The sequence below is a fragment of the Daphnia carinata genome, chromosome 3 (assembly GCF_022539665.2).
Source record: "Daphnia carinata strain CSIRO-1 chromosome 3, CSIRO_AGI_Dcar_HiC_V3, whole genome shotgun sequence".
Lineage (NCBI taxonomy): Eukaryota > Metazoa > Arthropoda > Branchiopoda > Diplostraca > Daphniidae > Daphnia > Daphnia carinata.
Window position 1 is genome coordinate 11,595,851 of NC_081333.1, and position 17,238 is coordinate 11,613,088.

General features: G+C 40.5%; 4 protein-coding genes across 6 annotated transcripts; 3 read left to right on the top strand and 1 right to left on the bottom strand.

Moving 5' to 3' along the window:
- The first annotated feature begins 1,946 nt into the window (after positions 1 to 1,946).
- On the top strand, positions 1,947 to 7,804 carry LOC130697347 (sodium bicarbonate cotransporter 3-like). The gene is made up of 21 exons (XM_057520249.1): positions 1,947 to 2,133; positions 2,199 to 2,282; positions 2,342 to 2,486; positions 2,551 to 2,770; positions 2,829 to 2,928; positions 3,104 to 3,183; positions 3,296 to 3,481; positions 4,071 to 4,423; positions 4,485 to 4,655; positions 4,758 to 4,850; positions 4,930 to 5,095; positions 5,157 to 5,336; positions 5,409 to 5,558; positions 5,639 to 5,734; positions 5,799 to 5,981; positions 6,103 to 6,281; positions 6,358 to 6,676; positions 6,746 to 6,865; positions 6,934 to 7,076; positions 7,152 to 7,263; positions 7,343 to 7,804. The coding sequence occupies exons 1-21, from the start codon at positions 2,088 to 2,090 to the stop codon at positions 7,364 to 7,366; spliced, it is 3,150 nt and encodes a 1,049-aa protein (XP_057376232.1). The 5' UTR covers positions 1,947 to 2,087; the 3' UTR covers positions 7,367 to 7,804.
- Positions 7,805 to 7,919: 115 nt separating this feature from the next.
- On the top strand, positions 7,920 to 11,803 carry LOC130697356 (uncharacterized). Of its 3 annotated transcripts, XM_059494595.1 has the most exons (9): positions 7,920 to 8,066; positions 8,167 to 8,589; positions 8,648 to 8,713; positions 8,781 to 9,004; positions 9,061 to 9,213; positions 9,274 to 9,694; positions 9,816 to 9,960; positions 10,620 to 10,949; positions 11,023 to 11,803. In XM_059494595.1, exons 1-6 carry the CDS (start codon positions 8,060 to 8,062, stop codon positions 9,370 to 9,372), a joined length of 972 nt encoding a protein of 323 aa, XP_059350578.1. In that variant the 5' UTR covers positions 7,920 to 8,059; the 3' UTR covers positions 9,373 to 9,694; positions 9,816 to 9,960; positions 10,620 to 10,949; positions 11,023 to 11,803. The 3 variants fall into 3 exon arrangements, with proteins under 3 accessions (XP_059350578.1, XP_059350577.1, XP_057376243.1); XM_059494594.1 differs by having other exon boundaries at positions 10,306 to 11,803; XM_057520260.2 differs by having other exon boundaries at positions 10,620 to 11,803.
- On the bottom strand, positions 9,560 to 12,662 carry LOC130697349 (protein PTHB1-like). Its single transcript, XM_057520251.2, has 12 exons — positions 12,394 to 12,662; positions 12,163 to 12,328; positions 11,927 to 12,096; positions 11,615 to 11,859; positions 11,422 to 11,555; positions 11,172 to 11,352; positions 10,897 to 11,106; positions 10,593 to 10,835; positions 10,251 to 10,534; positions 10,023 to 10,190; positions 9,801 to 9,950; positions 9,560 to 9,730 (listed from the first exon to the last, which is right to left on the bottom strand). Exons 1-12 carry the CDS (start codon positions 12,660 to 12,662, stop codon positions 9,560 to 9,562), a joined length of 2,391 nt encoding a protein of 796 aa, XP_057376234.1.
- Positions 12,663 to 12,784: 122 nt separating this feature from the next.
- LOC130697348 (nuclear pore complex protein Nup93-like) lies at positions 12,785 to 16,418 on the top strand. The gene is made up of 15 exons (XM_057520250.2): positions 12,785 to 13,089; positions 13,148 to 13,328; positions 13,394 to 13,525; positions 13,586 to 13,753; positions 13,818 to 13,960; positions 14,027 to 14,257; positions 14,329 to 14,466; positions 14,552 to 14,736; positions 14,796 to 14,987; positions 15,045 to 15,171; positions 15,239 to 15,389; positions 15,483 to 15,809; positions 15,875 to 16,029; positions 16,089 to 16,140; positions 16,197 to 16,418. The coding sequence occupies exons 1-15, from the start codon at positions 12,914 to 12,916 to the stop codon at positions 16,314 to 16,316; spliced, it is 2,478 nt and encodes an 825-aa protein (XP_057376233.1). The 5' UTR covers positions 12,785 to 12,913; the 3' UTR covers positions 16,317 to 16,418.
- The last annotated feature ends 820 nt before the right edge of the window (positions 16,419 to 17,238 follow it).

The window sequence follows — 17,238 nt, forward strand, 5'->3', positions numbered from 1 at the left end:
TCTCTTAGTTAGCTGCGACTGACCTCAATTTTCACTTAATGGAATTTATGCCCGATTGAATAATGGCTACTGCTTACCTGCCTAATCTCCCGCACCATTTTCATAATTAAAATTTTTGAAAGTTTTTTCTTTTTTGTGGTTGCTGGACGTGTTTTAAATGTAAATTCGCTGCCTTTCCAGTGGAAAAAAAACGGACAGCCTTGTCACGTAGTACGCGCCTGTCAATGTGCGGTTGATGGCTTTTTGTTCAAATTATTAAATGCGCATTTTTCTAGAGTGTAATGTTAAATCAGAGTTTTGACGTCAGCTGTGTACAGTTGTTTTTCTCCCGCACGGTCTTATCGTTGGTTTCCCAGCGTCCATACCTAAATAGCGATGGCCATTGCCCGCCTGTACCATCATGTACCATCCACCCTTAAGGGGATTTTTCTTCCTTTCCCTCTTTTTTTCTTTTAGATTTTTGTTTTCCTTTCTTTTAATTTTTTCGGGTTTTCGTGAACTTACTGAGAAGACAAGAACCCAAAAAGGCCCAGCGGCTTTCTATCAGTGCATGCCACTATGTCCAAGTACGGAGTCCTTTCTCCAGTGAAAGATTTGATTCAACTCCACGTATTGAAAACGCATATCGTGTGGAAACAAAATAATGCTTACACCAGTTTTATGAACGGCGTCATGGGCCGAATGAGAGCAAGAAGAAGTAGGTGACCTGCTACGTGGGCTGCGTGGGCAGGCGAAAGGTGTCTGACAGGAGGGCGACCGTGAAACGTTCAAAACGGGTAAAACTGAAATCAAATGCGGTCGCAGCGTGTGCTACTAGCAGATCGTATAAGTAGAAGAATTCTCGGTAAATCTCTTGGCCGGTTAGGTGCGTTTCACGAAATCAGGCATGAAAAAACAGGACGAGGAAAACACAGTCGGTTGACATTTGAGTGGATTCCTGCTGCATTTCTAGTAGCAAATTAACGCATACTCGAATTCGAACGCCCTTCGATGCGGGTAATAATCAATGACCAGCCTGCCATTCTGGAAGATAACCTTTCGAAAAACACTGAAATGAAAATTCTATTCCTAGATGTGACCTTGCATTCGAGATAAAAAAAGACGTAGTGGATGTGTTGTAAAGAAAACTGATTAACAATCAGCGTCCCTTTTGATTATTGATTTATTTTTTTTAGCTCTTTAAAGAATACACATCACGTCGGTTGTTTTCTTGTTGTTCAGGTAACATTCTAGTAGTCACCGTCAATCACGTAGGGATTCTTCCGATACGAACCGTCTTATCTAATATCGGGATGGCACCTTGCATACTACCATTCTTGGTATTTTATCGCTTTAACTGTACACTTTTCTTAGAGAGTTGAGAAAAAGAGCTCCCTGGGCGGTGGAATAGGTATGTGCCTGTCTGCTAGACTTCGTCATACTCTAGCTGGTTTCAGCCAGTATCTACATTCAACCGATCTCTCTTCGTTTATTAAAAGCTTTTCCTTATGTCCTTAGTATCACTAGTATGTCCAATGATGTCTTTCCGCAAATGTCCTTATTTCATTTGTACCCTGCATTTTTTTTTCTGTCGGCCATTGAGCTTGTCTGAATCAGCCGTATCTTATTTAATCTGTGTGTCATGTTTTGACAATTTATTATGGAGTGTTACCATAATATCTAAATCCCTTAAGCCATTGCTTTTATATTGCGGTTTTATTCTTTTGGATAAGTGTCGAAACGAAAACAGCTAGATGTATTGAGACTAGGATATGGTCAAATAGTAAACAAGGCGACAAAATTTCCTATTCACATCATCACTACGACCAACATGCGTGTGTGTGTTAGATAAAAAAATGTTTGTGCAAGTGTTTGTTATGATTTGGAAGCCGCGCCTCCTCTCTCCTTCCCAAACCCGTTCCTCCCAATACAACGCCTAGCCTCGCACATATAGGAGGAGGTTATGTTTGGAGAAGCTGTCTGCCAGAGGTGGTCAAATGCGACTGTCTCCGACCTGCTTACCTTCAGTTTCGTCCGGAACGTCCACCTTGCCACGAGAAAAAAGAAGCCCTCTTACAAGAACGTAAGAGCCACGTTAAGTTTTCGTCATGGCGTCTAATAATCAAGAGCCACCCAGCATTCTTGTTAATGAAGGTAATCACTATTCAGTAACTTGAAATTTTCGATTGATTGTTTTTATTTATTTATTTCCATTTTAGGTGATACAGGGGTGAGAGTTTTAAGCCCGTCTCCTGGTGTTAAGAGGCGATCTCTCCGCAACAGGAGGTCGGATGCGATGCATGGTAAGACATATTCAATGTAATTGCTTTCTGTTTTCTAGTTCAAACTTTCTAAATTTTAGATTTGCCGCCGAGTATGCGAGTTCGTTTTATCTTGGGTGAGGATGCGGATAAACCAGGTCAAAATGAGCCACGTCCCATCTTTTCCGAAATGGAGGAGTTTAAAAGCGATGATGGTACTGATGGCGAATGGAAAGAAGTTGCTCGGTAAATGGGTTCGCATGATTGCATATTCAACAGGATGACCTAAATGTATATTTACGATATGTAGATGGATCAAGTTTGAAGAGGACGTGGAAGACGGCGGTAACCGATGGACTAAACCTTTCGTCGGCACCTTGTCACTTCACGCGCTCTTCGAATTTCGTAGCGCTTTGCTAAATGGAACTTTAATGCTGGATGCGGAGGCTACTACTGTCGAGGAAGTGGTTAAGGTCATTGTCGACAAAGTCTGCTCTACTCATCAACTGACGGCCGATCAGAAGAACCAAGTATGTTACATGCGCCATCAATGCCAAAAGAAATGTTGACATCGATTTATGTTTGTAGATGATGGAAGTCATGGCCTGTCCTCATCGACATCTTTACGAAGTCCAAAAATCCGCCCCACTACTGATGAGCGAGAAAAGCCGCAACAGTTCGGCGAAAAGTAGGTTTACCACTAACTCATCTTTCCTGAGGAAATGTAGATTAGGCCAGTACATCCGTTTTTCGTTTGTACATGAATTGCTATTGTTATTTACGTTCGTCTACATTTTTTTCTTTGAAAAGCGGAACGAACAGTTAAGTATTTACTCACACGGCTATTCGCATTTGTTTTCTAGATTTAACCGAATCACGCTCGAAAGTCGGCCTAGCTTTACCCAGCGTTCCGTCCATGACAAACACCGCGAATGCCGCAAAAGTATGCATTTACCTTTTTAACTAAACATATTTTAGTATGACGAGTGGGGTCTCTTCCACCGCGTTGGAAGTTGAACACATTTTTTATGATTCCATCACTTTATTATTTGAAGGGAAATTCACCGTTCATGAAGAAGATTCCACCTGGAGCCGAGGTGAACAACGTTCTAGTGGGAGAAGTTGACTTTCTGGACAAGCCGGTTTCGGCTTTCGTTCGGTTGTCCAAGGCCGTTGTTTTAGGTGATTTCGCCGAAGTCCGACTACCTTCGCGTTTCTTTTTTCTGCTTCTCGGACCCAAGGTATCAGTTCTAGATTACTAGGTGTCACGTATTTGAATAATTGGTCAAGTCCCGTCTTGAAATCAACAGCAAAAGAGAAATCCAGTTTTTTTAGTTTTTAATGACCTGAATCACGGAATGCGATATACTCTTTTGCTTGTTGATCACGACGCGCCGATAAGACAAGTGATGGATAAGGCTAAACATAACAAAAAATTCGTTATTTTTATTTATTGTAGACTCTAATCCAGTCGTGATATTAATCTCTAAGTCGCGTAGCGCTAAAAAAAATTTGTGTGTACGTCAAACAAAAACGAAAGAAAAAGGTTAGCCAAGTGAAACCTAACTATCTAGCCAAGGTTCAAGGCTCGCCACCTTGATGAAATATACCCACCGCCCTGTTCGGATATTGTACCATCCGGTTACTGCCTAGCTTGGAAATCGTATCTCAAGGATCATTGGGTTTTACACAAAATGATTTATTGAAAAAAGATTACTCCGCTCTCTGATAGGTTCGGTCCATTGACGTAGTTTATAACACGAATTTCACAATCTTGGGAAATAAGTTAAGTCAACAAAGTGAGAATATGACACGTTCTTTTCTTTTCAGGGACAATTGGAGGATTATCGCGAGGTAGGCCGAGTTGTGGCCACCTTGATGTCCGATGAAGTTTTCAATGCCGTTGCATACCGCGCAAAGAATCGCGACCATCTCTTGGCTGGCATTGATGAATTTATGGATGCTGTCACCATTCTGCCGCCCGGTGAATGGGATCCGTCTATTCGTATCGAACCCCCGACCAATGTACCTTCTCAAGAGCCGCGAAAGAATCCCGATAAGCCACCAGAAGAGAAGGAAGACCCTGCTTTGGAGGAGCTCAAAATTTTGGAAAGCCAAGGCCTCGTCCGTACCGGACGTTTCTTTGGTGGCTTGATCGACGACGTGAAGCGCAAACTTCCATTGTAGGCAATCTTATGTAAACGTTACGCGGTTTAAATAATAATGATGTGTTCGTGACATTAGTTACAAGTCGGATTTTACCGATGCGTTCGCCGTCCAGAGTATTGCATCAATCACCTTCTTGTACTTTGCTTCCTTGTCACCGATTATCACCTTTGGTGGACTGCTGGGAGATGCCACTGAGAACCGACTGGCGGCGCTTGAATCTCTCTGCGCTGGATGCATTTGTGGAATGTAAATGAACATTTTTTTTTTACTTTCACTATTTATAATTCTATCCATCTTTCTGGTGGGAGGAAAAAAATGTATTTATTTACCCTCGCGTTTAAATTCCAGAATCTATTCCCTGTTTGCCGGACAGCCCCTCGCCCTGTTGAATGCCACTGGCCCTGTCCTGGTTTTCGAAGGTATTCTCTACAGTTTCTGCAGGTAACATTCCATTTTTCCCCTGACAATGGAGGAATTTTCTTTTCTAACCTTAACCATATCTTGCGATTATCTCTTGAAGTAAAAACGGCTACGATTACCTTTCACTCCGCTTATGGGTGGGTGTCTGGATGGGTGTCTTTATGATCACCCTTTGTGCCTTTGAAATCTCCGCTTGGGTGGCCTACATCACACGTTTTACTGAGGAGAACTTTGCACTCCTTATCGCATCCATCTACGTGTACAAGGTAATCGGTTCGTGCTTGGCGTTCAACGTTCATTTTTAACGGGATATTTTAAACTACGTAGGCGTTCGAGAAAATCATAAACATTGGAATAGACTATCCACTTTTCCCTCCTGCACCCAAGCTGAATGCCACGGATTGCTATTGTTATCCGAGCAATGAGACTTTGTCATTGGCCCAAGATGCCTTAGGTGAAATGGGTCCTTACAATTGGACGGGATTGCTAACTAACAGTTGCGCAGAGGTATTTTCAAGAGCTTTCCTTGAAGTATGATCACATTTATTGAATATAATACTAACTAATCTTCTGTTGAAGATATGGAATGGCACTCTGATGGGCGAAGATTGTTTCCCAAAACCATGGTATCCCAACGTTTTCTTGATGTCCGTCCTCTTGTCCGTTTTCACCTACAGCGTCTGCGTCACCTTAAAGGGAATGAAACACACACTCTACTTTCCTTACAAAGTACGTCAGCACGTCCCCAAAGTGACATTTTTTCCTATCTTACTTTTTAAAAAACCCATTTTTTATTTATGAAAAAATAGGTACGCTCATTGATTAGTGATTTCGCCGTTTTTATCTCCATCTGCTCGATGACTGGCTTGGACTTCTACGCTGGCGTTCAAACTCCCAAACTCTTTGTAATAAAATATCATTTTATTGAGTTCTTTGAAATAGCCTTCGATGACCATCATGATTAATCAGGTCCCCAGTGATTTCAAACCCACTTGGCCGGGACGTGGCTGGATTGTCAACCCTATCCATCCGGACAATCCTTGGTGGATTATTCCGGGTGCCATGCTTCCAGCTGCCCTTGCCACCATTCTACTCTTCCTCGACCAGCAAATTACGGCTGTCATCGTCAACCGCAAGGAAAACAAATTGAAGGTGATATTTCGTGAAAGTTTTTTTTTTGTCACGTAGCGCATGGTTCCATGACACTGCGATTTCACAATTCAAATGGCTTCTATTAGTAAGGGGATTTCAAAGTTACTTTTTGTGACTACAGAAAGGATGCGGCTATCATTTGGACTTGTTCGTTTTGGCCATTCTAACGGCTCTGATGGGCCTGATGGGTCTCCCATGGCACGTCGCCGGTACCGTTATTTGCATTAACCACGTCAACTCATTGAAACAAGAATCAGAAACAGCTGCCCCCGGCGAAAAGCCCGTCTTCCTTGGTGTTCGGTAAGCAAATATTTACCTATTTATTTATTTTTTGCACAACGCAATCAATTTATTTTTAAACGATGAATGTTTTCAGAGAGCAACGTGTCACGCATTTGGTTATCTTTTTACTGGTTGGTTTGTCCGTATTCATGACACCAATCCTTAAATTCATTCCAATGCCCGTCCTGTACGGCGTCTTTCTCTACATGGGAACGGCTCCATTATCAGAGATGCACTTTTTCGATCGCCTGCGCATCATTTTTATGCCTGCCAAGTACCAACCAGACTTCAACTACCTGAGGAAAGTGCCATTGAAGCGAGTTCACATGTACACGGCCATCCAGTTGGTTTGCTTCGCCGTTCTGTGGGTTGTCAAGACCAATGAAACGATTTCCATTTCTTTCCCACTGATGGCAAGTTGTATTTATCTGCGAACGTATTCTGTACAGCGTCATAACTCAACGGTTTCTATTCGTTTTTAGTTGGTGATTATGATCTTTATCCGAAAAGCCTTGGACTATGTCTTTACCAGAGAAGAGTTGCACGTTTTGGACTCGGTTATCCCACCATTCCGCAGGAGTAAGAAACCACCGCAAGTGGAAGTAAGTACTGAGTTATAGTAAACGTTAAACATTAAATATATTTACAAATATCTTGCTTTTCTCTAAAGTCTGGATCCAAATCGGTTGTTAATGGCAAAGGACAAAGTTATTCGGCATTGCCTAAAAACAGCTCGAAAGTCAATATTAGTGACGAAGTGGCAAGATCAGGCGCATGGCTTCACGTCAACCACAGCAAATCTACATTCCAAGAGTACGTATTTCTTACTCTTACATTCAGGTTTAAAATGAAATAGACTTTAAAAGTATTTTACCTTGAATTGTATAGTGGCACTGAGATGACCAGCTATAGGAGAAAAGATTATGGTGATGCGAAAGTGAGTGACGACGAAAATGAACCTCTCACTTTCTTATCAGGAACCAAAAGAATTCAAATACAGGTAATAGTTTTGTTGTCCGTTTTCTCTTTCATTTTAACCTTGTGCCATACTTACCTGATTTCTTTTTTACTTTGAACAGCCTGGCACAAAACACAATCAGTGAACTACTTTTCATAGACGTCAGTTGCAATTAGAAGGCGTATAAAAGAACATCAAGGCCTGCCCGTGACATATTGGATTTCTTCGTCCAAATTCCTTAAACAACTAAATTATGGAGATTGAAATTTTACAGAGGCTTATTACCATCGAGAATGGGGATATAGTACAAACACGCGAGCCTTAGGTGTATCAAATCTTAGCGATGCCTCCTTCCTTTTTCTTCAAATATTACAGAGATCAAATGATAGCGTTTATGATATAGTCATGGCCAAGATAGAAGGATTCATTGTCGTTGATTTGCAGAGAGCATTTGAAGTGGCTTGACCATGTTTTTTAGGGCCATGTATTTTCATTCTTCAGTTCAGGTGCTGTAATTGCAATTTAAATTGAAAAACATTCATTCATCTAATTTTTGTAATATACACGACCTTACTCTACTTTACTTTATCTTCTGTGTCCTTTGTTTGCCGTTGGATTAAATCGCAGCTGGAAATTAAAAGAAAAGGCTTTATTTCGAGATCCAGCCGCTCGTAAGTTGCAGTGTGGCAACGTGTAGCAAGTCGTTTTTCTCGTCGGAGCAGCGATTTGGGTTCTATTATTATTACGGGTGAGAAAGTTCCATTGGAAGGTGCAGCCTTCTATTTCTGCGTGTTCACCGTTGCTGTTCCATATTTTGTTGGGCGTCAACCATCGTGCAATGACTGGTAATAACACTGTTTCATTTATTTTATATATTGTAAAAACCCCAGTAAAGTTATTGATTTTTGTAAATCGATCAATATGAAATTTCTCCTTTTTTTCAAGAAATATTCACCGATGATGACAAGCAATACTTGATCAGGCCAATCAAAGGAAAGGGTCAAGGGCGTGACACGCTTACGTTTGACGTTAAATGTAAAAATGATGCTCACATTGCATTGCTCAGCAGCGAGGAAATTACTTCACCCATGGTCGAAATTTTTATTGGCGGATGGACCAACCAAAAATCGGCTATTCGTCTGAATCAAAGCCGACCCGACAAGGCCGAAGAACCTACGCCTGATATTGTTTGCTGCGAAGAGTATCGACGTTTCTGGATTCGCTTCAGAAATAACCTTTTTCAAGTTGGAAGAGAGGGAGACGAAGAGCCTTTCCTCAGTTGGGAAAATACTGAAGAGCCATTCAAAGTGACTCATTTCGCTTTCTCCACCGGATGGGGATCAGCTGGTTCTTGGATCTTTGACGACGGTACGTCAACTTTGTGAAAATTATGTTTCTCTTCTTTACGATTCATTTTCCATTTCAGAGGAGCAATCTTCGTCTTCCTCTTCGTCGTCTTCGGAAGAAGAGGATGCCGAAAAAATCCGACAGAGTATGCAAAACATAACCTACTTAATTCTTTAATTCCATGCTGATTTTTAATATCCTACTCATTCCAGGAGGTAAGAAGCCATTCTACCGTCGACCAGCAGTTTGGTTAGACATGAAAGATGGAAAAGTGCCAATGAGGGCTGTTATTGGCGGTGTAGACTCGTCAGGAGAAAAGATCTATGTCGGTCGACTCAAGAAAGATGGGACTCTTTTACCTGGTAAAATAGTCCCCTCGCATAGTTGTTGTTATGCGGCTCACGACGGTCAAGAGTGTGGATCATCAAAGTTTCAGGTATCTTTCATACGTTCGATAGTGAAACAAGTCAACATCAATTATGTCCCACATAGGTTTTAGTTCGCAACAAATGCTGTGAACTCATCTGGGTTGCCGCTGGTGATGGACATATTCCATTTGGTGCTCTTCAAGGGGGATTCTGTACGGATAAGGAACCCGTTTATATTGGAAGAGTCATGCATGAAGGAGCCACTTCCATTGGATTGGTAATTTAAACTTACTATTTATAACTGATGTAATACCGTGATGCTGAATCGTCTATTAAGGTACATCCATCACGTGGAATTTGTCTGTGTTCCTATGGCGGTGAGGAAATCTCCCACAACGAGTACGAAGTCTTGGTCGTCAAGTCTGTCCCACTTTAAACCTAGCAGCCAAGCATATTTGTGATAACTGGTATTTCATTGGATTTGAAATGAATTGAGAAAAAAAATGCCAATAAATGATTGCAGACATTTAAAAAAAAAGAAAAAGAAATTGTTGACAACGTCGAAACTCCGAAGAAGAAATGGTGCACAGTAAATCAGTACAACTGTATTGGACTTGTGCTATTCACGACTGAGAGTCTTTTGTTAAGTTATCTAGAGCTTGCAAAAATACTTTTTTTAAGTTGTTTAAATTGAATTCTTTGCCTGAACTTGAAACAGCTGTTGTTGGCGCTGCTGGAAGGAACCTTTGTCTGACGACGTAGTTCAGTTTACTGTCTACAATTTGCTGCCACGACTGAAAACAATCAAATTCATTCGTTGGCAAGAATAGAAAACTAACTGTACATATCTAACTCCATATTTACTTGATCAAAATCCAGTTGTTCAACAGGAAGCAGAGCCTTTTCGAGCAAACTGACACTTCTTTGTTTATCGCTGCTGCTTTTCTCTACTTTGAGTAAAGCCAGCAAACATTTCAAAGAACCTTGCAGCATGTGTGTGGCAGTCTTGAAGTCCTGTCATCAGGTAAAGCCAATCCAATCTTGTTTTTGTGTGATTTGTAAGAAATGTGTCTAGTTAAGTGATACCTCTTCAAAATGCTCGACTTGTTGGATAGAAAGCGTTACGCGTTCATGGGCTAATCGTACGGCAGCAAAACTGCCTTCTGTGAGTCCAGCTGTTTTGGTAGTAAGAATTTTGTTGTGGAATACCCGCTGAATGATCTGAAATTGACGGGTTGCTTGTCCAAGTTTAATCTGAAGCATCAATATTGGTCGGTTAACTTCCCAACTTTATTATTGTTAATATATGTATACCGTTTCCTTTTTCAATTCAACGTAGTTTGAGTGGTGCGTTTCAATCTGACTCCAGGTTTCCTGCACGGGCAAGGGAGAATCTAAACTCACTTGTAGATTTGTCGATGCCGAATAGTAAAGACGTAAACGACTTTGCAATTCATCGACTAGTAGGGCTAATGCAGCCAAACTATCTGATTGCAACCTGTACTTATTTGTAGTTTTCGACACCAAAATAGAAACCACCGGGCCATTGAAGTGTTTTAAAGCAATGAGGTTAGATGCAGATTCGTCGACTGCAAAATCTTTAATTACAATATAATTTACTTATGAATAATATTGGATTTGTATAGAAGTGTATACCTTGAAATAACTGAGCCAAACTGGCAGCTGGTTGGTTTGCTGATAACGTTACCTTAACTCGGGCTTCACGGACTGGCACCGAGGACTGCATAACAAGTTGCAGTGGTAAGATGAACTGTTTAGTCACCGACAAAGCTCCAACCAAAGCAGTGACGACCGTAACTTCTACACGTAGCGAAGCAACCATTCCGAATTTAGAAGGAGCAACATGGAACATCATCGGTAACACAGCTTGTCCTTTGCCTTCCATTGTAAGTAAAAAAATAGTGAAACTAAATATTGATGCTGTCAATCTTTTAATTACCGTCGAGCTGAAGGCAAGTTTCAGAAGGTGTAGCAACAATTAACGGATCGCAAGTAAAAAACACTCGTATGTTAGCATTTTGATTTTTTGGTATGGTAATTATTAGATTTCCTTTGATTGCCTTAGCTAACCGCTGTGTCTCCAAGTACTCGGAGCACGTTTGGGCATCGAGCTTCAGATCGAGTTCTATATCTTTTTCTTTCGGATTTACTGGAATGTAACAGTAGGCTGTTAAAGGGTTACATCTTGTTAGAAACGCTTTAATATTAATATACACTCTTTCAATTCCCCTGCATGAAGGGACTTTTTCAGTTGTTGGAGTTCCTTCATCCCACGTCCATAGTTAATAGATCGCTGCGGTGCTTGAAGAAAGCTGTATTCAACTTGCTGTGTTCCCATGTACACGACGTTCACTTGGCCGAGATCAGTAAGAGTAACTATCAACCCTTTTATGAACTAAAAGCACAATTAGAAGAAAAGGTAAAGAAAAAAAGAAGTTAAAAAGATTCAATCCTTTGATTGTACCTGAAAAGTTGCTATTTTAATAACTAATGGGGTTGTGGGCAACTTGCAATTCCATTCCACGATGTTGTCTTTATAGACAAATAAAGTACTTGCATCCGTGCATATTAAAATCACTACATCATCCACGTAGTCCGCTAAAAAGGAAAAAGATTACACCGAGGGAACTTCAGAAGATGGTGTAGACAATACGAACGCGGGGTCAATAGAGTGAAACACATCGGGTGATAGTCCAATTTCCTGACCCATAAAATCGTTCCGTCGCTATCCTTCAAGCAATAGAGATGCCTTTCACCTAAAATCACGATGTAGGAACCGAGATTCTGAACATCTATCGCCGGTTCACTAAGTTCGAATTCCCAATCAAAAAGAAGTTTATTTGACGTGCCTGGTGTCCTAGATGATTGCTGTTCTATCGTCGAGTTTGCTAAGGATTGGTAACTAAAAAGTAAACTTTTGTAAGGCTAAATCTAGCCTTTAACACTTTGCAAATTCCAAGATTAGCCACCTGTAGCTCTGAAGATTCCACGACGAATCGGTAACAATGAAACTTTCTGTTGACGACACGTAACATATAGGCGACGGAAGAAGATGAAGAGTGGGTAACTTGCAACTTACACCAACCCTTTCGTTCTCAAAAAACATTAAAATTCCTTCCGTCAAGGATTGCACACAGAGCTAACCAAATTTTAATTATGGACAATTGAAGTGATTAAAATGCAAAATAGTGATAGTAAAATGTACCACGTTTGATGGCCCCGCAAGTAGTGCGTATGCATGTAAAGGTAGCCGATGCTCGTACATAAAATCCACAGTACAGTGGGAATTCAGTTCGGTGTTTTCGTTAATGACAATGCGAAGGATTCGCAAGTGCATCGGATGTAGCACTGCGACGTGCAACCCCTCAGTACTGTAATAAATACAAAATGAAAGCGTCAGTCTTTCATGCTGCAAGAAGGAGACGTCTCATTTTACTTGTTAAAGCGTCCTGAAAGGACAGCCAATACCGGTAAAGCTAGTTGCGTTTCTAGTTGCAAACCTGACAAACATGAAGTCTCTGGCGATGTTGGAGGTTTTGGATCATAAAGTCGTAGATAGCCCTGCAAACTGCCTACGATTATGAACTGTCTTGCTGTACCATCAACTGCATTCTCGTAACTGGCAATACACATATGGAAAGCACCGAAAGTTTCGTCGATTCCGCATTTTGTATTCCACCAATCTCGCGATTTAAACAAGGACATGTTGATAACGAGTGTTTTTGTTTTACGAATTGTGAAGAAGTTGCTACGGCAACGGCGCCAGTGTTCGCTAGCACAATCGGCAACGCCGGCCGCATGACATTTTGAAAGAGAACAGTTTGTCTGCTTGGTCTACTCGTATTTGAAGTCCAATACTAAACGTCTCTTCTTTTCCCTTCCATCAATCAGTACCCTTCTTTCCCGGTTTTGGACGTCTTTTTAATAGCAAAAATTGCATTTGTTAGAATAAGAAAATGGACGATGAAGAGCTCTCCTCCTTGGTGCAAGCAGCTGAACAGCTCGCATCTCAACTTGACGATGGAAGTCTGGGTGAACTACCTAGAGTTGAACGCAATTTGCGGCAAATTATGGAGGCTAGTAATCAACTATGGATAAGAACATCACAAAGTGGAGGCCAAGAAAATCAAGGGTAATGACATCAAATTATGAAATGGTTTAGCCTTTTGCTAAATTAACACCATTCACAGGGCTGCATTGCTGGGCTCCGTTGGATTAGATCTTCCCCGAGTAGCACACAAGTTGGATGTTTTGAGTACAATTTCAAATTTTGAACCACTAGAACCAATCCGAGAAACAGATATTAAAGGTTTTTTAAAAAATGAACGTGAAAATGCTATATTAGCTGTAATCGAAGAGACTCGACGAATGGTACATCATTTTTTACAGAAAAAGAAATTAAAGGACAAACTAATTGCTACTTATAATTTGCTCAGAGTTTCAACCATGCCCAGCAAATGTATTGGGATTCAGTTAAAAGTGAATGGGAAAGAGAAAAGCAGCAGATCCTTAGTGCCTTAACTGAGTCTGGTGATGAATTGCTGGATATTTCTCTTCCAATTGCTGAGGTACTTTTCCATTTGAGTAGCTTAAATTCTAATTAATTTCATTAATGTACCTTAAAATAGATGACTTCAGGAGGGATGCTTCCCATTTCCTCAAGAAGTGTTTTGGACCATCAAGAGATGGCTTATGTCAAAGCAGTAATGGAATACAACGATCAAACATTGAAGGGGGGTATCAAACCTAGCTTAGCAGAAAAGTTCGCTCAAACTGCTCAAGCTTTCAATGATCAAGTAACACAGCCACAGCTTTAGTAAATCAAACATAAATTAATCATAATGTCTTTGGATTCTTTAGAATATATCTGACATATGGGACATGGTACGAATGATGGTTGATGTGCCGGTAAAGGTTAGCGGAGATAATATCTTAAAATCGCGCGGAAGTGCTCTTATGCAACGAGCTTTCATGAACCAAGGTCGTCGCTATCTTGAAGATCGGTAATAAAAAAATCAGTTTTAATAACAAACCAACCCTGCCTAACTTGACAAATGTAACTTTATCAGGTACAAATCCTATATCCGGCAAATTGTATATAGTAATCTGGGAGCTGCCAAACTTGGCGGAATTCCCGGTACTTTACCTCTTGTACGGAGCTTTGTTTCTGCCCGTCAAATTTCGCGCACAACTGGATTAGAAGATGGTTTCGTGGATGGAGAGCCTGTTTGGCCACTAATATTTTATTGTTTGCGCTGTGGAGACATAAATGCCGCTTTACAGGCGTCTAAACAAGCAGGGTAGTTTTCATATAATCAGACAGAAAAAATGGCTTTGGCTAATGGCTTTACTTTCTTCAACATGACTATAGAGCTGTGGTGTCAGAGTTTACAAGACTTCTAGAAGAATTAATCCATAGTGGTGATCGCAACCTGAGCCCTAGCATGGAAACCAATGCTAAATTAATGTACAAGAAAATGATTCGCACATCAACAGATCCCTATAAACGGTAGGAGCAATTTTTTTAAATATATGTAAATATATGTATATTTTTTTATGGAAACCGTCTTTTATGTACATTACTTCTATTTCAGCGCGTCGTATTGTGTCGTGGCTGCCTGTGATGTCAATGATGATCACACTGAAGTAGCCCAATCGACGGACGATTACTTGTGGATCAAGCTTTGCCAGTTAAAAGAAGATGAGCTTGCTGGGCACGACTCTTCTCATGAGCGTGTGACTTATTCTCAATTTCAGTCACTTGTTTTGGAGGAATACGGTAATCGGCCCGTCTATTAGCATTCCTGAATATTATCGTAAATTTGTTTTATCTATTAGGTGAACGACATTTCAAGGCATACCAGGAACCTTTCCTCTACTTTGAAGTTCTTTTCCTTACCGGTCAATTCGAGGCTGCTATTGATTTTTTCGCCCGCATCGAACGACTTCGTTGCCACGCAGTTCATGTCGCCCTTGCGTTGTTTGAGAGTCAGTTTTTGGCTTTGCCCAGCAATGTTCAATCGCCGCTTCGTAAGTTCCCAATAACGTGAGATTTAAAACTACACTGCTAAACTATTTCAATATTAGTTTCAAAGGAAAATTCAGATAAACCTTCTATGAGGCGATTGAATATTGCACGTCTTGTTATGCTGTATACTCGCAAATTTGAAGCAACCGACCCTAAGGAGGCCCTCCACTATTTCTACTTTTTAAGGTAAAATTATTCAAAATAGCTTCAAATTTAGTTTTGCTTACCTATTCGGTTTTACATGATTGTGCAGAGGAATTAAAGCCTCCAAAGGAGATTCTCTTTTCACCGCTTGCGTCAGTGAACTCGTCCTCGAATCCCGTAACTTTGATTTGCTACTCGGTCGCCTAGAGCCAGACGGATCACGTACCCAAGGGTTTTTGAACCATTTCAAAGGGACACAGGTAAACTACTTTTCATAACTTTGCATGCCTAGATATCGTGTAATTTAAATCAGTTTATAGAAACTAAAGATACTCGGCCTTCTTCCAAAACAGGTTGATACGCAAAAGATCATTGAACTCGTAGCCAGAGATTCAGAGGCTAAGGGCTTGCATGAAGATGCTGTACATCTTTACGAGCTAGCCAAAGACGGTGCAAAAGTAATTGAACTTCTTTGTCGGCTACTAAGTGGCACTATCTCACAGCCAGCTGCTATTGAATCGGAAAGTTGGAGGGTGCAGAATAAGGCCATAGCGTTCGCCCAACGATTGAAAGCATCTGGGTCCCTGTTACCTAATATAGCAGCAACTTTCTTTCTTCTTCTTGATCTCGGAATCTTTTTTTCGCTGTATCATGAAGAGAAGTACCACGAAGCATTCGAAGTAAGTAGCCAAATCATAGTTTCCTATTTTGCATTTTTTTTTGTGATTTTTTTCGTGCGTTGCAGACAATTGCCAAACTTCGACTTATCCCTCTCTCTCCCGATGAAGTGGAATCCCGGGTGTCAAATTTCCGAAACTTGAGTGATGACATCCGGCGAAATATTCCAGATGTGTTGTTAGCAACAATGAATATTCTTTACAAAAAATATAACCAATCCAAGTATGTAGTGATCCCAATATCTTTGATTTTCGATATATTTAACTTGTTATCTTTTTTAGGGCACCTCGTGGTTTCGTTCAATCTCGAAGGGATGATGGAGATACTGACGAGGTAAATGGAACAGGCCACAATTCTCATAACTATACTAATCGTTTTTCCTCTAATAGTTTATGGACCAGATTAGGAAACAGGCTCGTGCTTTAACTACTTTCATTGGAATGATTCCTTACCGAATGCCGGGAGACACTCATGCGAGGTTGGTTCAATTACAATCCATGATGATATGATAAGGAAGGGAGATCATTTTGATAGCTCATTTGTGCGTTTCTTAACTATAAAAGATTTCTTTGGGTTTTAATAATAAAATCCAGGGAGTAAATATTTCAGAATCCAATGGTCTTATTTGGTTTCGTTGAAAGACATAGACATCTAATGTAGCAAAAAACTAGTGTTCATTTTTAGAAGATTCTTGGAAGCCTTTTTACTTTAGCTACACCGCACGCTAATGTTTGGAATCCTTGGCGCTACAAGCGTACGTTGATAAAGTACCCAACATACGACAACTGTTTTGTTTGTCATGCTCCGTTCTAGTTAGCGGATCTCTTAGTAAGTAAGACTAGTTTTTTGTTTTTTTTTTACTTTCAAAATAATTAATAATTAAAGGAAGTCGTACAAACCTAGGATACTCAAATTCTAATTATTCCACAGTAGTGGAACAATTAGAATAACAATTAATTCGCTGTAAATTATGTTCTACAATATGACCCTGTATCGTGCACATAATTGTAAACGAAAGTTGAGTTGATGCTTGTCAGAAAACGTTATGATTTCGATCAAATCGTACAAGAGATTTCTGTGATTTGCAAGCCATGCGACTACATTTTTCGTTTACATCGTAACTCGGCTTTTTTATAACACCTAAGCTAAACAAAAAGCAACGAGCGACATTCCTATTGTTTCAACGTGATGGTCATTTTTGTACCAAGGACATAACAGATGTCGAAATAGCGCATTAGCTGCAGCGTCTCCAAGTTACTTGCCAGATGGGCCAAATCCCAATAAAACGTAGGAGACGTACATACTTATTTTTCTAAAGCTTTTTGACGAATATGCAACTAGGACACTGCCCTACAACGTCTAAAACAACGCTTTATATGTTACGTTGACCTGAATTGCAATTCAAAGGAAATGAAAAGTTAGATTCATCGT

Bases quoted from the DNA above. Each gene is read 5' to 3' on its own strand.
- LOC130697356 (XM_059494594.1), top strand. The intron at 8,714-8,780 runs GTATGCAAAACA...TACTCATTCCAG, and splicing joins TGCCGAAAAAATCCGACAGA to GAGGTAAGAAGCCATTCTAC. The intron at 9,005-9,060 runs GTATCTTTCATA...TGTCCCACATAG, and splicing joins GTGGATCATCAAAGTTTCAG to GTTTTAGTTCGCAACAAATG.
- LOC130697348 (XM_057520250.2), top strand. From the start codon at position 12,914: ATGGACGATGAAGAGCTCTCCTCCTTGGTGCAAGCAGCTGAACAGCTC. The intron at 13,090-13,147 runs GTAATGACATCA...CACCATTCACAG, and splicing joins GGAGGCCAAGAAAATCAAGG to GGCTGCATTGCTGGGCTCCG. The intron at 14,467-14,551 runs GTAGGAGCAATT...CTTCTATTTCAG, and splicing joins TCAACAGATCCCTATAAACG to CGCGTCGTATTGTGTCGTGG.
- LOC130697347 (XM_057520249.1), top strand. From the start codon at position 2,088: ATGGCGTCTAATAATCAAGAGCCACCCAGCATTCTTGTTAATGAAG. The intron at 2,929-3,103 runs GTAGGTTTACCA...TTTGTTTTCTAG, and splicing joins CCGCAACAGTTCGGCGAAAA to ATTTAACCGAATCACGCTCG. The intron at 6,866-6,933 runs GTAAGTACTGAG...TTTTCTCTAAAG, and splicing joins AGAAACCACCGCAAGTGGAA to TCTGGATCCAAATCGGTTGT.
- LOC130697349 (XM_057520251.2), bottom strand. From the start codon at position 12,662: ATGTCCTTGTTTAAATCGCGAGATTGGTGGAATACAAAATGCGGAATC. The intron at 11,107-11,171 runs GTATATTAATAT...GTTACATTCCAG, and splicing joins TGCAGGGGAATTGAAAGAGT to TAAATCCGAAAGAAAAAGAT. The intron at 10,535-10,592 runs GTATACACTTCT...TTGTAATTAAAG, and splicing joins TTTGGCTCAGTTATTTCAAG to ATTTTGCAGTCGACGAATCT.